The 17,906-nt window shown below is 45.9% G+C and overlaps 1 protein-coding gene across 13 annotated transcripts in view; it reads right to left on the reverse strand.

Annotated features, from left to right (window-relative positions):
• Window positions 1-17,906, reverse strand: part of NFIA (nuclear factor I A) — a 250,410-nt gene that overhangs the window by 71,664 nt on the left and 160,840 nt on the right. For all 13 annotated transcript variants that reach the window (XM_041421921.1, XM_041421917.1, XM_041421911.1 and 10 more), the window contains 2 exons: window positions 9,270-9,387; window positions 6,778-6,905 (listed from right to left, as the gene is read on the reverse strand). In XM_041421921.1, the coding sequence (XP_041277855.1) occupies window positions 6,778-6,905; window positions 9,270-9,387 (246 nt within the window). The remainder of the gene's footprint in view (window positions 1-6,777; window positions 6,906-9,269; window positions 9,388-17,906) is intronic.

Below are 17,906 nucleotides of genomic sequence, written 5' to 3' on the forward strand. Positions count from 1 at the left end.
CACTTCAAGCATTTACCTGTTCACTTGGAGTTTTTAGGTGGCTGCCTGCACGTGGGGCCTTGCTGAATTCCATGTTAAAGAACAAAGTTCGTCCTGAGCCTGAGGAACAACTTCTTTCCTGAGCAGGTTGCCCAGAGAAGATGTGGAGTGTCCCTCACTGGAAATATCCAAGACTGTGGCCTGTGCTCTGGGATGACCCTGCTTGAGCAGGGAGGTGGGACCAGATGACCCCACGGTGGTCCCTTCCAGCCTGAACCATTCTGTGTGAAATGTTCCCACTGCCTTTCAATATTAAGTTCAGTGGAGGAACAAATGGCAGAGGTGCTGCTGGGAGATGTGCTGAGGTGTGAAATGAAGCTGCTGCACCAGGCAGGTACAGGCAGAACAGCTCTGGGACTGCCTGACCTCACACACTGAGAACCAGAGGGCAATTCAAAGTCACATCTGGGAAATACTGAGTAAATACAACTGGCAGGGATCCTGGATGTTAGACCTCCTCTGGTCTAAGGAAAAGTGATGCTGCCTAGGCTTTGTCTTTCTTCTGTAGTGTGAGTATCCAAAAAGTTCAGCTCAAGGAAATTATCTATGAGTATCCAAAAGTTCTGCTCAAGGAAATTAATTAACATAATGAAATTCCTTTGTCTAGTTATGGCCCAGTGAAAACTGCCCACTGCAGCAAGTCACTGAAAAGTAGTGCCAGAGAATTATTTGACATTGAATACTCCAGATCTGAAGTTGAATGTTTTCCCAGTGAAAAGAGATTCTTTTTCTATTCCTTATTTTGTATAATACATGGTTCTCATGTTTTTCATCATATTTTCTGCAGTCAATCCCTTGAATCTTTGGCAGTAATGCAGCACAATCATTGAAAACTTCTCTGGGCTCTGAGTTAGTGCACGATGTCAAGGCCTTTGATGGGCCCACAGACCTTTTGCCTGAGGACAGATCAGACACACTCTGCATCACTGATGCTGGGACACACCACACATAAAATTTTATCTTCCAGGCAGGGCCAGGCAACAACTGTGCTTAGGGCATAAAGAAAACGATCTAGGATCTCCCTTATAGCACTTTCTCTCGAACTTCCAAGATGTAATTCCGAACAGACATTGAAAACAAACTCTTGTGGTCATCTGAACTATGCCTGAATGAGCTTTTCTGATGCATATGGCATAAATAAAAGTTTCTCAGTAAACATGGAGAAGCTTTCTTGCATGCTGAGGGGAAAGCCCATGCCAGATTTAAGAAAAGCATTATTGAAACAAGTTCTGGACTGGTTGCCTGCACGTGGCTGTTCCATAACCAGCCATGGGGAGAGACACGGCACCATTCAGCTATGGGTCACTGACACTGCAAGGGAAATACTCCAAAATAAGATCTCAGCTCCTCAGTGGAACAGAAATTCCTCAGAAACTGTTTTCAGACAGTCCCATAGATGGTGGCATGAGAACAAGCAGCAGCAGCCCGGGCGGTTCAGTGAGCAATCATGAGGCTGGCTTTAAAAACATCGCTACCACCACAGACGAGTCTGGCAGTCTAATGGGGAGCTCTCCAGCTTTCTGCAGGTTCATGAGAAATTATCAACCTCATGAGCCCCTAGAACTGCAGATATGTCTATCAGCCATGCAGTGCAAGAGGTGGTATTAATTTCTTAAGGTTTCTGCACTGAAAGTCTTGTTTGTTTCCTGGGGTTTTCAAGGTGAAGACACAACAGGCCCAGCACTGCATAATGGGAGCAGAACATCCAGAGTGGAGCTGGGGCAAGGGGATGACCATACATGAACAGCCACATCAGTCTCTCAGTGGAAAAAGGACCACAGAGCTCCAGACATTTTGCAAACCAAGGTGGTCAAGGCCACAACCAAAGCAGAGCTGTTTGTCTCTTCAGATACCTCAAGAAGTGCAAGGAGTGCAAACATGTGCCTTTCCTGGGATTACTGTCCTCTAGGGACTGAACTACCGTGTAGAAACACAAGTAGAAGATCTAAGAATAAAGCAGAAGATCTAAGCAAAGAAACAAGTGGAATACCTAACTAAAGAATCCAACAGGGTACTCTGAATTTGCATCTTAAACATTTCTTTCCACGCCACGCTGTAGAAACACAATGGAAGCAGACTTGGCAAATACCATCCATATGTTGCACAAAACGACTGAGGGAGCACAATGTGAACTTTACTCCTGGACTGGATCAAGAGAACGCATTAAAAGAAATGCGTAAGTGGAATATAGATATACATGAACTCAATGTTTGCTTATTATGGAATTAAAAAACGTATACCTGTAATTATGGCTTACCCCCATTACAAGCAGAGCTGCCACAGAACTGAACACAGGCCAGCTTTGTGCAGGAGTTCAAAGCCAGTGTGATGTTGCCTTATTTTCTTACTAACATCATCTTTATCCTCTCTTGCCCTTCTTCTCAGTTAACAAGAGTTATGTACTGAAAGTGCTGAGATAAAGTAATGGTAAGGAGGATACCGCAAAAGGTATTTGAAAAGCAGAAGTAATTTACTACATGTCTGCTTTGTTTTACTTCCTAAGCCTTCCTGTTGTGAAAGGAAATTCATCTTTTCTGGCAGACTCCAGCCTTTTTAGGTCGGAGAGCTCCCCAGGAGCTTTCGAGTGCAGGTAAATGGATGTGAGACTCAAGGAGTACAGCACAAGGAACATGGGATTAATGCTGGGGTTTGCTTTGGCTGTCACATCTGAAGTACAAGGGGACTGCTGCACCCTTGGTCACAGGAAATTTCTGCAAAATAAAGAAAGCTGAGTCCTTTGCTCATCTCTGCAAGCCCGATGTGCCACGAATGGAGAGGTTGTGCTGCTGGTGGTGGGTGAGGATCTACACGGAGGATCTACACCCAGCAAAGTCTCAGCGTGAGACAGACATCAGGGAGCCTCAGCAGAGCAAGTGAAAGCCCAGAGGAAGGGCTGTGGATGGACAGTAGGTGCAGCCTGTATCCTGCACACAGGAGCAGGCACGGGGGAAGCATCCACTGCCTAATCTAAATAGCACACAGAGTGGTTTTGTCCTCTCCTGTTCTCCGGCCAGTTTGCACATATGTTCTGAGCATACAGCCTGCCCTCCAAAGACCACTTACAGGGGCAATCACAGGGAAGCAAAGCAGGAAGAAGAGTATCCAAAAAGGGAATTTGTTCAAGAGAAAGAAATGGAGACAGATGTAGAGCGACTAGTCACGGCTGGCGGTAAATAACCCTCTGCCTGGAGTGCTCCCTTTCTCCAAGAGGAGTTCACATATTCCGTTTCATACTTCCTTTCTAGGAAGTCAAATCTTTGTTTTCCTGGCATTTGTTCTTTTCCCCTTCTGTATGGTCTAAAGCTGCTTTCTCATTTTCCCCTTCTCTTCTAGGTTTTGCTCTCTTTGAAGTGCATTTCTTCCATCTCCCTCTCACACACCCCTGATTTCCCTGCACTGTCCCAGGCCACACCTTTCACTACCACCCTCTCCCAGGGCCTGTGCCACCAGCACGTGTGTGCTTCACACCTGCTCCAGCGTTTGATTCTCCCCTCTTTCTCATGTGCACACCTCAAAATTAAGCAGATGCGACACACAGAGATGGAATATTCATCCTCTCGCTCCCATAAACCTGTCAAGGCATATAGGCCAAGGAGCTATCTCTGCATAAATCTAAATCTCCTGTGAGGAAGCAATCTACTCAAAGGCAATAAAGGCAAAGGATGTATTATTATCTTTGGTGTGGATCCTACTGGGCTGGGAGGTTGGCTGCTGGCTCCTCTCTGAACTTTCCTTCCCAGCCAGAGCAGCCATCCCACAGACAAGTCTAAGCTTCCTTTCCTTGGTCTGATTTCCTCCTCCTGTTGTTTGGCCAGTAACCCAAAGGACAGGGTTTAATTATGGACTTTGGAAACCTGGCTTGCACTGCTCTGCCAGCACGGGATAAAACCTCAGCCTGTCTTCTGAAACAGCACCACTCTGCACTGCTGATACCTGTGTTATCCCACACAGCACCAAATGAGCTGCAGGGAAGAAATGCCAAGTTAAACAAAAAGATGGGTTTAGTCTTTAAACTTCTACTGCAAATTTCACCGAGAAGAAAACAAAACACCGAAGCTCAGAGATTACTGTACGCTAAAAAACTGTGCCACCATTTTGATTGTAGATTAAATAAATGGCAAGGCCTTTCTCTGGAAATAAAGACATCGGAAAGGATGGATCTGAAGCTGGTCCAGGCTCCAAAGCTCCCTCTCAGAGAGGACTGCTGTGGAAAGCCCCCAGCTAAAATGGGATGTTAACATCACTTGTACAGTCTTCAGGTGACCAAATAATCTTCTAGGCAGACGCCCCACTAAAGACTCCTCTGGAGGTGAAACCCCCGTGTCAAACACAAAAGGCCACACGTTAGTGTCACACCCCGTGTGATGTCTGTGCATGGACCACAGCAGGACGTGTCACCTCGGGCCAGTGACACACCAGTGCTGCCCTGGCGGGGAAGGGCACTCAGCACTGCTTTGTCCTTCACCACTGATGAGCTGTGGCTCTTCAGGCAATCCCTCTGTCAGCCGTGCTCTTGCAGTGACCCTGTTTCACAGAGAAGCTGAGGCAATGAATTCAGAGGACAGGCTGCTGGAAAGCCAGGGCAGAAGCACTGGGGTGGGGCTGCGTGGATTCAGCACAAGGATGGCTTGGAAGTGCATCCCACGTGGGCAGGATAAAGAAAGCTCTTTTTCTTCACAGCTGTGACAGTGATAGATGGCTTGGTGAATCTGAGCTATATCTAGTTGGTACCTGGCTACAGTCCCTGATGCTGCAAGGTGATTTTCTGCCATTTTAGAAGCAAGATTAAGCAGAATCTGGGATTTTTCTATAATAAGTGAGGAAGGTCATGAGGAAGGAAGAACCTTCTCTTGTCTGACTTGCTCTTGCCTTTCTGAGCACCTCAGGAAGTTTGACACAGGCAGCTGTGCTTCCTCATGACGGGCACCCAGTGGTGCCAAGAGCAGCAGAGGCGCTTTGGAGGTGTAAGGCTTTGGGTACTTCCCTTGCCCAGCTCAGCAGCTCAGTGCCACCATCAAGTCAGGGCTTGGATGAGCCAGAGGTAATGAGCACATGTGGGGAAAACCACCAGGAGTGACAGCAGAATTAATAGCCAACCTCTGGCTGCTGCACAAATGGAGAACATTTGTCATTAACAACGAGTACCCCAAACTTTGGGGGCAGGTGTCCCCCGGCCTGGCAGTGATGCAGAAGCAGTGACCCCACCAGTTTTCAGCCATCTGTGTCCACAGAACAGGCTGGGATCTCTCCCTTTAAGCCGAGCTTTTGTCCGCGTTTCTTCCGCTCCGCGAGCAGAGGTTTAGCGCGAGGTGAAGCTCTGCCTTACATCATCCGGAGCCTGGAGCTGATGGAGGGGACAGCCCCCAGAGCTGGGGAGCAGGACACCTCAGAGCAAACACCAGAGCCCTGGGGACGGCGGTGGCAAGGCAGTCACGGGGAGCCTGGCACTTGTCTGCCTGCAGGTCCACCCTCTCCTCCTGCCAAAGTGGCACATCTGCAGTCAATAAGGGCCCACAAGCTGGATCCTCCTCATTAGAGGAGAGAGGGCAGCTGGCAGGGGATCCTCCAAGGGCTCCCAGGCACAGGAATCAGTCTCCTCCCAGTCTGGAATAGCCCAAATTTGGTGACTTTCTGGGCATGCTGTAAAGGACAGCTGTTTGACAGGGTCTCCAGAGAAAGCTGTGGGTATGTTTCCTACATGATGAAGGATATAGGTGGCTGGCCAAGTGCCCACAGAACTGATTTTAATGCTGTGCAGGTCGAATTTACTTTTCTGTGCTCTATAGTTCATTATACACAGTGCCCTGGACAAGCATGTGTTTTTTCCAAACAAACCAGACCCATACTATTTTAAATCCAGACGAACAAGAAAGACAAAAAACACGTATTGCAAAAGGTCCTTTGCACTTTTAGAGGACCTTCCCAAACCCTGTGAGGCACTGCTTGCCTTCCTCTAACAAATAAGACTTCTGTTATTTTTATTGGCAATAAATACTTGATTATTTAGCTGTAAGCAACACTGAGGCATTAACTTCACCTGTGCACATAACACTGACACAGAAAAATATTTCCAATAGTATTAAACACCCAGATGATCTCAGGATAAGTGATCAATGGACAGTTAAGTATGTAACGTAACATAACCCAAAAAAATGATCGACGGGAAAGATCACACACAAAAATTAACTGAGAAGAGGCCAAAGAGCTTCCTCAACATTCTGAAGTGTAACAGCCAGTGATGTCTATTTTGATATGAAGCCTCCAATCACACTTCACAGCATTACAGATTAATAAAACAACTCCTTCTGTAAGTCTCTTAAAAGTCATTACTGAGTGATCTCAAGTGTTGTATAATCCTTGAAAAGTCCTTCTACCTTATATAAGTTTAGGGATATTTATTTAAGCAGCGTAACTGATGGAGCACAGCCCAGGCAGGTACTGCTTTTTTGCTAGAAAAAGCTATCCCAGAACTGAATCTGGACAATTTGACAGAAAAAGACCGCCTATCTTCCTCTGCATTATTTAAATACTTCAGATATTTGGCCAAAACACAGAAGTGACACACTACAGAAACATTCACAGCTGCAGGAGCAATAAAACCACTGCCACATTTTCATGAGGCCGTTTCTCGGAAGTGACGAGACGTCTAGAACTGGTCACCTCTCTAACACAGCAATTCTGATAACGAAACAGAGCAAGTGGAGATGATGTTCTGGGGCTCTGGGAGCCGGGGCTTACCTGGCTCCACTTCATGCCATCCACTGGACTGGCTGCCACTGCCCGGAGAGCGCCCTTGGCTTGTGTAGAACGGCTCCTCACCAGGGCTGTCCATCTCATCCTCCACAGACTTGAGACGTTTTGTGGAGCTGAGAATGCAAGAAACACATCATGAAGGCATGGAAGAGGAACCCAGGCACTGCTGTTGGGACATGCTTGAGAATAACTCAAGGTGGAACAGATTTGTTGTTTGGTGAGATACAAAACAACATTTCACAGGCCAAACCCCTAAACAAGCACCAGTTTGACCAGAAGTTAGTCTGACATTTAGGCTTTCACAGATTCAGAGTAGGACATTTTTCAAAGCACGCAGAGGTTAGTAGAAAGGCAAGAATTTCATTTGGATTGCGTGGTTCTTGCAGTTTGAATGAATATGGTGATGACACACCAGACTTATTTTCACCGCCAGATTTTTTCATGGCTAATTCTGAAAGCAAATTGTTTATCAGTTCAAACTTTTATTTTCAATCTTTTCAATTAGCTCAGACTTCAGTCCCATAAGAAGGAACACAGGCAAGTGAATGATGGAAGAATCCATTCCTGGTTCAAATGTTCACGTTATCCTACAATAAGAAGCATTTGAGTCTGCAGCTGTGCCAGCAAGCACAGAAAGCCCCCAATGGGTATCTCTGGCCAGTGTCAGCATTAAAGAATCCCCCTGTGAGACATCACACCTCCCTCACCAGAGGCTCAGGACACAGAAGAGCCCTTTGAGTGGTCTCTGGTGGCTGCTGGCTCCAGCAGATCTGCAGGGAGAGGATCCCAGAGCCAAAGACACTCAGCTTGGCTCTGTTTTCCATAATGAGTTGCACAGACTGTGTGGGGACCTTACTGAGAATTTCTCTTCTAAGTACTTTTCCAAGGCTGGGCCAGCTCAGTTTTTTTTTTGGTTTTTTTTTTTTTTTTTCTTTTCCCCCAAATCTGTATTCTATTAAGACTTAAAGCATTCAAGAACAGGCTCCTCTGTGTAGGGAGAACACATTTAACAGACATAAAATCTTCCACTCTTGGTTTAGAGCTTGCAGCCTCCCCACCCCAAGCTCTGCACAGGTAGGAGCTGGCGGGTGTGCAAAACCAGTTGGTGAGAAACAGGAAGAATAAGTCTTGTGGAATGTGTGGAATGCAGGTTTGGCCATTCCTTAATTTAGAGAATTGTTATGTGTCAATAGGGGAAATTGTGTGCATACAATATAATTACCGCCTGATAATTCTGCTGAGTCTGTGTATTTAAAGAATTTTTTTTTTTTTCTGACTGGGAACAGCCTAATGAGAGGAAAACAAACATATTACCAAGTTATTAACTACCCATGCTGTTTATAATTAGCTCCTTATCAGTGGTAGCTATTTGCAGAAGAATAGAAGAGCAACAACTGAGCTCTTAAGTAACATTAATAACCTCACTTTTGCTTCTGGAGTCACCAGTAAATTCTACCTGAGAATGGTGCTAATGATGAGTGCTGTAGGCTACACAGTTTACAGGCAAGAAAGAAACAGCACAAAGTTTTTAATTGATGCGTAATGGGAATTGTAGTCACTGAGCTCCATAACGTGCACACTAAGTGCAAGACAGAATGTTCTTCCAATCACTGCAAGCTGTAAGAAGTTACAGCTAAGAGCCTCTCGTTAAAGATTATTATTTTTAAAATAAAAACAACAGCTATATTCAAACTACAGAGATTTTTCACACGTGCACTTGCTCACTGCAAAGCTGGTGGCACTGCAGGCTGAGATAAAAATGTAAAAGAGCGTTAGGCAGGAGTTAGACTTTCTTGTCATGTCTTTGAAATAAGTGATCTATTTTGGCTGTGGGGGAAAAAAAATCAATCTGGTTCCTTAATAGTGTTCAAGACTACTCGAGTGACTGAGCTTGTTTATAAATCTAATCTCATGGATGATTAAAGTGAAAGGTAAAAAATAAAAAATATCCTTGTTTGATAGTTGGCATCTAAGTCGAAATCAAAATCAGATGGGGCAGTCATCTGCATTAGCAATTTGGTTTTCCAAAGGCTGAGTCACAAACTTCTAAATGCTTTATGAAAACTAAATGCTTTATAGACGAAGATCCTAAAACAGCCTTAGTCTCACAGGCAACACTTTTTACAATAAGGAATACATGTAAATCTATCTTAAGACTTTCCTTGCATCTTACTATGCTCCAAGTTCTCTTCTGCCACAAGCTGAAACTCAGCAATTCCAGTGGAACTTCTCCTGATACACCCAGGTCCAACCAGGAGCTACACAAGTCCATGCAGCAGTTTCTCTTAGAGGCTTGCACACACAAAAAGAACTTTACTGCAATCCAGCTGAACATTCAGCTCTGAGCATCTGAAACAGCTCCACATCGTGAGGCCCCCAAACAGCTTGTCAGAGAATTTAATGGTTACTTTCCCAGATGAGTAATGATGCTGGCCTGGGTTTCCAAGGAACCTGGTAGCAGGCAGAGATTAAATTACCTGGTAGAGGATGTGCTAGGTAAAGACCTCCTCATTGCTCCTGGGCTCATGCTGTAGTACGAAGAACTTTCCAAATCTGAGAGGGAGAAATTAGGGCCTGTTCCTGCAGCTATCGGTGCTGGGGAAACAAAAGAGATTGCAGTCAGTTAGTCATGTGAATATGGCATGAATTGCACTTCAAAATCACTTTCTTCTTCCTCATGGGTGTGTTTAGTTTCACGATGGGAACAGGTGGGATGTGGAAATTAGGAAATGCTAATGGTACCTGGCATTGCAATCAAGAAGATGGAAATTTTATCAAGAATACAATGTTCCATGACGTAGAATCTCTCTTACGTTCCTCCAAAGATATTATTATTATTATTTTTTAAAATTAAACAATTACGGCACGACTTCCTCTAAGCGCTGCTTTTCTATTAATGTCATTCCAACGTTTAATGAAACTTGTTGCTTTTAGGACCACGTTGTCTCTATTGGCATGGTTACAGATAGGCTGCATCATCCCTGCAGAGTGCTTGGCAGATCGATAAGCTGCACAGGCAGGGAAATACACACCTCAGAACCTCTGGGGTACACGTGATGTACAGCCACAAGCACAGAGGTTAAAAAAGCAGGTGAGAAACTTGAGTTCTTTTCTGCCTAAGAGCATCTGAGCTTTCCTCTGGCCTCTCCTCCAGCTAAATCAGACCTAGAGACATATGGCTCCCCAAAAGTTTTATCCAGCAGTGACCTTCCACTCTTCACCTCATCACCTTACCCAGCAGTGAAATTTTTCTTGCAAGGGATACAAGAAAAATTTCTGCCCTGGATCTTTGGTTTCACATTAAATCCCTGCAATTCCCCTGCCCTGGATCTTTGGTTTCACATTAAACATCACAGATTCCTACACACCCTGAAATTTGCAGGCACAAACCATGAGCTCCACGTGCTGTATTCTTCCGGGAGCAGACAAGGAGCAGAGCAGCTTAATGTTGAACCCAGCAGAGAATGGATTTTGTGCCGAAATGCAACTAATACAGCAAATGGTACCATGTCCACTGTGGCTGTTCCAGTGCTATTCACAGGACAATGCAACTTCGGGGGCTGACAATCACAGATTGTGAGTTCCCCTCATGTTTCAGAGCCATCTGAAAAAGGACATCCTGCACAATGGAACGCACCAGCTTGGCCTGGGCTGCATTGTCTGAGAGCCACAAAGGCAAAGCGGTCTCAGTGCCACACAGGGATGCTGAGCCAAGTTTAATCTTTGGTCTGAGAATCTGGCCCATTTTCAAACATGAAAAAAATCTTTCAGTCCAACGGGGAAGGAGTGAGGAAATGAAGACAGGATAGCTCCTATCACCCAGCTAACATGTCTGGGCTGGGAGTGCTGCCACTGACTGTAACGGGGCCAGTATTTCACCCCAAGTCTTAAGGAGCTCACAATGTCAGATTTGACAGAGGAATAATGTAGCTTTGCAGCTGCCTCATCATCCCCACAAGACAATTAGTTGTTGTTTGGCAAGGATCTTTTAAGAACGTCATTGAGACAGAAAGGGAACAGCCTGGATATCCACGGACTTTTAAAAGCCGGGGATGGAAAATGCACAAGGCCATTAAAACTTGAGAAAATCTGGAATGGTCATTAAAAGGAATTAAGTTGGGAAGTAATTTATGACAAGAACACTCAAATCCTTTGTTATCTTCTCTTAACTATCATATGCTTCCTGCACACTGGGTATATGAGAGGTTGTGTTAACAGAGGCAAAGAAAAATTAAGCACAGTAAAATTAACTCATTTTATCAATTTGTGCTTTCTGCAACAGTTTCCTGACAGCAGCTACAAGAGGCTGTAAAACTGATGAATTTGCATGGAAAAAGAAACCGGTGTAAGTAATTTGTGTAAAAGGTAACAGGGACATGGACTGCTATAATTCAGACACCCTGCAGATAGCAGACTGCTGCAGTGTGTGCAGTTATGGGTTAGAAAAATGACCACACTGCAGTCAGTCTGACTTGAATGGAAATCAATCATAAAGGTACTCTCTGCAGCATCTACTCTACAGTTTTCAGCAACTTCCTTGCCAAACAGATTTGTGCTCTGCAAACCCTTTCCTGAGCAATTCCTCTGCACTCTCTGCCTCCCAAACTTACAGGTTAAGCACACAGTTTTCCAAACAGGAACATAAAAAGGCAAGCACTAAATTAAAGCACTGTTTCTTTCTAAGGCACAATGAACTTCCTGGACATTGCCAGATTTATGAAACAGTTTTATTCCAAGGAGATAAGGAAGAAAAAACTGGTATGTGGGTAACGCTTCCCTTCTTTCTTTCCTCCTGCCCTGTTTATTGCCCTTTCCCCAAATCCTGGACATTTCTTGAGTTGACCCTATAGAAAAAAGGAATGTGTGTTCAGAGCAGGGCTAGGGTAGCAACAAGGTATTGCTGATGCTGTGTAAACTCAGTGCAAAGCAGAAAAGGCTGACCCCACAGGGGTTGCTGCCTGGGTAGCAAACACTGAGGATGCTGTGCTGGTCACTGGCCAAAACCACCTCGCCACACTCAAATGCCAGTTTGAAACCAAGGGGTTAAAGAACAAAACTCACCTTTAATAGACACCAGCAGAGGTTAAAGGGCCTGGCTGGGCTGTGGGGGCCAGTTCCTGAGCCCTGTGGCACTCCTTGCACAGGAGCCACCACCCTGCCACCACCAGCTCAAGGTCTCTGGCCCCAGAAGTGCTGTGGCAAAGGTTGCAAGGGGTTGAGCTGTTCCAAAACCCCTTCTCCTGCCTTTCTGACAGTGCCTGTCTTCCACCAAAGCCTATTTGTACCTTTGCTTGCAGTTATTGCATTTACTGCCATAAATCACAACAGCGTGCTGCAGCTGTGTCTGCCCCATCCCTGGGAGTGTCCAAGGCCAGGCTGGAGCAACCTGGGACAGTTGGAGGTGTCCCTGCTGGAATGAGATGGGCTTTAAGGTCCCTTCCAACCCAAACCATTCTGGGATTCTATGACTCCCAGCAAAGGCAGCATCTCTGCAGAGCATGCAAGGGGATCAAAGTGGTGCAAACTGTGGCAAAACTCTTGTCTAAACTAAAGAACTCTGTCTAAACTAAAAAACTCTGTGAGAGCTAAAAATCTTTCCTAAACCAAACCTGTTCCTTGCAGCATGTGGCAATCCACCACACTACCTCCCTATCCCTGTTCCTATGCCCCAGGAACAGGCTCCAGCCCCACGAAGAGTGGCGTGCTGGGAGCTGCAGCCTCACAAACTCCAGGCAACGACATCTAAACCACACCATTACCCCTGCAAGAAATGCTCTGCAGCAAAGCGACCTCCTGACAGCTCAGGAACACCCCCCAAATGGGAAAGGATGTCAGAAACTGCAACTGTGAGTCAAAGCAAAAAACTCAAGATGCCGCCTGACCCAGGGCTATGAGCTGGAAGGAGGAGAGAGGGAAGGATCCCTCTTGCCCCACACCCAGCCTGGAACCCCCATTTCAGCTGCTGGCATCACAAAAATTCCCTGTGCAGCTGGGATACACTCAGAGGGGCAGGAGGAGCTGGTGTGCCCAAACAGAGGAGGGGGGGGGGAAGGCTGGTGCCTCTGCCTGACACTTTCCTACTCCTGGGATGCAGGGCAGCATCCCCTGCTCCCAGCCTGCTCCCTCCAGCTCAGCTCCTCACCCGAATTGTCAAGAAAAATAATGGAGAAATTAAGAAAAAGCCCTCTGACTAAACCCAATTTCAATATTTATTTTGAAAAAATTACTGAATTACAGAACAGGAAACCCACTCAATAAAACCAGCCAGGCTGGCATTTGTCTTCCTTGGAATATGGCACTTTCTTTAAGCCACGTTAATATTTAGCCTCTCTTTTTTCCCCCCATTTGTGTGTATTTATTTTTACAGAGGGGCTGGGATGTGACTAAGATCATTACACGTGTAACACTGCAGTGAAGTGATAATGTGTTTAAGGTTAAATGGGAGAAACATGACATCTGACTAATAAACTTTTTCCTGTGTTGTGACTCCATAAACAAAGGGAAACACACTGTGCTGCTGCTGCTGCTGGGAGGAAAGGGGAGCTGGGTGGTTTTTTTTTTTTTTTTTTTGCAAGGCCTTTGTTTGCTCCACACTGTATCATTAGATTCAAAGAGGCTTTGCCGAATACAACAGATATGAAATGTGTGATGTTCATTTTAAAATTACAAGTACAGCCTGCTATTGACCATCTAATTATGCTGAGTTCCATTTATAAACATAGCTAACCACTAAGTTTATAGAGACTTTTTGTGCTGCTTTAATAGGATATTGATCGAGAGCAAGGTTTGAGTGGACTGCCATTGAATTGTGTAATGGCATACAAAAGGCAAGGTCACGGCAACTGTTCACTCTATGCCTGCAGTCTATTTTTTATTATAATCTTTTTTTCTCCCTCTCATACCCAAGCCCACACAGAGAGTTTTGGATAGCAGTGCTTTCCTAAGGAATACAGAGTATCTTTTTAAATGTTAATTTTCATGCTGCTGACTTTAACTGCCTTCACTACTGTAGTGCTTAGTATAGCAGAAATCACACAGGCTGCAGCTCAGGGAGAGAAGGTTTATCACACCCCGGCTGCACACACGTGTCTGTGAGGAGCAGAAAAGCCTCTCCTGGGCTACAAAAAGGCATCCACTGCCCAGCCCAGCCCCTCCACAAGAGCCAGGGCACCCCACACCTTGCCAGGACGTGCTGGAATTCACTTTCCCTGTGGGAAAAGCTGGACGAGAGGCACGAGGAGGCTGCTCTGTGCCTGGAGTGCTGGCAGTGCCTCTCCATCCCAGCCCTTGCCCTCATGGCAAGGACACTTCAGCCCCTGTGTGCATCCCCAAAGCTCCATCCCCAAGCCTGGCACCTGCAGCATCAGCGTGGATGCAGGATCCTGAGCTTCCCAAAACGTCCTGCTCACACATATGGAATTAGTCGGAGTGTTTCAGGGATAATCAGCTGGACCATTTCTGTGTGTGCACAGGAGCAGTGAGCAAGTTTGTGTGCTCGTGGTGCCACAGGCCCACCAGAAGGATCAGAAATCCCCCCTGCTGCTCCTCACAGCACACAGCACACGTTGAACCCAACGTGTGGCATTCTCAGGCCAGGGTGCAGTCAGAATTCCCTTGTTTATCAGCACGAAGAATGATGTCATTTTGACAAATAACACACCACCAAACAAATATGTTTGATTTGGCTCTAGCCAGCTTTCATAAATCCTAAATCTTTCTTCACATCCTGGGCAGTGCAGTTTATCTGGCTGCTTGAATGACCTCTGAGGGAGGAGATCTTCCCAGCACATGGTGCAGACTCCAAGCCAAGGAGGGATGCATTCCCCATGCCTTTCTCCCTACTCCAGCCCTTGCCAAGGGAAGGGGACACTTGGCACCAGAGGGTCTCCTCCAGTGCCCTGAGATGGCTGCCCACAGCCAGGGGAATATTTTCCTAACAAGGGGAGAAAAGGAGGAGGTTTCACTTGGCCAACAGCTGGCTGTCAGCTCCCAAACCCGTCCATCCCCGGCGCTTCTGCCTCTGAGCCTTTTGTTGTCAGCACAGACCTCTCCAGAGAGGGAAGAATGAAGCCTCTGTTATCTGGAAGGGTCTCCCCAGTATCTGGGGTGACAGACAACACTCAGGGAGGAGCTCACACCCTCTGCCTGCTAATAATGGAGGAGAACTGACAGCATGAGCTGCAACACCCACATCAGATGGGCTGGAGAGGAGTCTTTGTTTTTTCAGATGCACATCTCTGATCTCTTTTCTCTGTTTTACTAGGCTCTGCAAGACTCAGCAGCTGGGCAGCATTTCGAAAGAAAATCTGCATCTATAGGACTGAAGAAAGCAAGTTTCTGTTACCAACACAGTCTAGACTTGTTCAATAGCTCACAGAAAGTGTGATGATCAGCACTGATAGGCAAGGTAGATAACAGAAACAGCTGACCTTTCACTTGATTAATTCATTCCCCAAATTTGCATGACGGAGACAACTGCCTCTTACTTGAGACTCCTTGTCATGTGGACCTCTGGGAACTTTACTAAATAAACCCGGCACAAAACTGCTACCCACAATATTTTGTAAGATTAATTTTGGATAACAGCTGCCTCAGGTCAGTTAAAACTTGGGGAAATCACTTATTTCTATCATTGTATTACCAAAAGCAAGCACAGGAAGAAAAATAACAGTGGGCATACACAAAGATGACCTTTTTGGAAAGAGAACTGGTCTCAAATCAGGACACAGGAACATGCAGACAACCCAGAGAGGGTTATATCAACTTTAAATGACCTTGCTTACCAATTTAGGCAAATATGCAGCAATTACCTTGTTCCTCTGTTATGTTAAATAACTCTTTGAATATAAGCATGTGAGTTAATACTGAGTTTTCTGGGAATGTGCTGCTAGACTTGACACTAAACATATCCTACTGGGTAGCCAGGGCATGTCAGGCTGTGGGCTTCTCAGACCTCATAAAGTAAACAAGGTTAAGGCTGGTCAGTACATGTCTGGGGCATCTCCAAGGAAAATCCAGGGTGCTATCAAAAGCAGTGTAGCTAAATCAGTTGCTGGCACTCTTCCCTCTGAGTCAGTTCTGAAGTGATATCCCGATATGCTTTGGGGACACTATTTTTGGTAGAGGTGCTGGCTTGTAGACAGGATATAAAACTGAGGTCTTGACCTCCCAGGATTATTAAAGAGCCCGTGAAAAACAGTGCAAACTCCCGTGTCTGGAACAGATAAAAGCTGAATCTTTGTATTTTTTCCCACCAGCACCTTCTTTCTTATTTCTAATAAAGTCCATGCTCTTCCTGCGTGCAGGTGCCCCATCCTTGAAGGTGGTGCACGTCAACTGCAAGCAGAGGGAACATCTCAGACACAGCTCATAATTTGCAAAACATGCTGAGTGCTAGGATTTCTGATACCCAGTGTTTCAGTTTAGTTACAATAAAATATCAGGGAAAATTAATAAGCTTGAAACACGATGCTCACGAGGTCAGTGCCAAGCTCTGGGGGAGGCTGGGAAGGCTCCAGCCAGGAGTGGGGCACTTTCCTAGGAAAAGTGCACACATGGAGCACGGCTGACAGAGTCCAGAGCTCTGCTGTGCAGGGCTCCTCCAGGCAAGATAAGGCTGTGGGGGAATGGGATGCCTTGCAGAGGGGGAGGGTGAACCCTTCAGGCTTCAAAAGCCTCACGCTGTCACACTGAAATGAAGTGACACAGCACGGAGACACTAAAATCCTGGTGACAACCTGGGCTTGTCCACCCTGGCTGCAGGAACCAGCCCGTCAGATGCCAAAGTCTCTGCTGAAGCACTTCAGCAAGAGAACTGATTTGCAAATGTGCTGAGCACTCAGCAGCTCCTCTTGACTTCTGAGTCCTCTTAACTTTGCCCTGCTCTCAAAATTCCCACCAGTTGTCAGGGAAGGAAGCTCAGGAGAAATGTTTTCTTCAACGTTTTTCTCTCTGCCTCTCTCCAGGGCACAGAGCTCTTATGTATCTCCCACTTGCCATGCTTTCCTTGAGCCATCCTTTTCTTGTAAAGCAAATTTCCTAGCTAGTGTCTTTCCAAAAGAGGAAATAAACCAGGAAAATCCTCGGAGAAACTCTGTGTTCTCATGCAAAACCACAGATTTTCTACTAGGTTTGTGCCAGTTAGATTCTAGCCCCAGAACGACTTAAATTACACTCCCAGAGCCAGCACACAAATACATATTTCTGCTGTCTAGGAGGAGAACCATTTTTATCATTTAAAGAGACTGGTTGTACCCTAAGGTTTTAAAGGGGCACAGAGCTGAGGGTTTCACCTGGAGCAGTGGTGATTGGTGATAATGTGATAATATCTCCACACTAGCTGGAGAAAGTTCTCAGAATGGTTTGGGTTGGAAGGGATTTTAAAGATCACCCAGTGCCACCCTGCCATGGGCAGGGACACCTTCCACAACACTTCCAGGTTGCTCCAACCTGGCCTTGGACACTTCCAGGGATGAGGCAGCCACAGGGAAGAATTTTTTAGATCCCTAAAGAAATCCCTACAGGCCTGGCTTTGCAGCAGTGTCTCTGCAAGACCCTGTCCACACTCCTTCCTTGGGCTATCTGGATTATGTCATAGCAAAATACAATCAATGCACCTTTGATCAATGGAACAGGGTGGTGACAGGGGCTCTTAATTTGGTGTTGTTAGTGAGTATTGACAAGCCTGTAATGATCATGCTGCAGTGTGTCACTCATGCTGGGGGCATTAGCATTCTTTAAAGGTCACATCCCAAATCCTTCTAGAAGCCAGAATTCCATACAGCTAATGGAAAACGTGGGCCTGGGGAGGTCAGGATGTGTGAGACTATCAGGGCTGAAGTTGGCAGAGTTGTTGGCGTTATTAATGACTTCAGCAACTTGCAGGTGTACAAACCCCAAATTCAGGGACTACCCTGAGTTGGAAGGAACCCACACAGATCATCAAAGTCCAGCTCCTGGCCCTGCACTGGGACAGCCCCAAAAATCACACACATGGACGTACACGTGGCATGGATGGACACAGTGTGAAAAAACAGCACCAGAAAATTTCCAGGTTTGTGTGCACAGGTCAGGTAATTTCCAGAGGTCTGGTTATAATACCAAATACAATACCC

The sequence above is a fragment of the Onychostruthus taczanowskii genome, unplaced genomic scaffold, assembly GCF_017590055.1.
Source record: "Onychostruthus taczanowskii isolate IOZ18803 unplaced genomic scaffold, ASM1759005v1 scaffold7, whole genome shotgun sequence".
NCBI lineage: Eukaryota > Metazoa > Chordata > Aves > Passeriformes > Passeridae > Onychostruthus > Onychostruthus taczanowskii.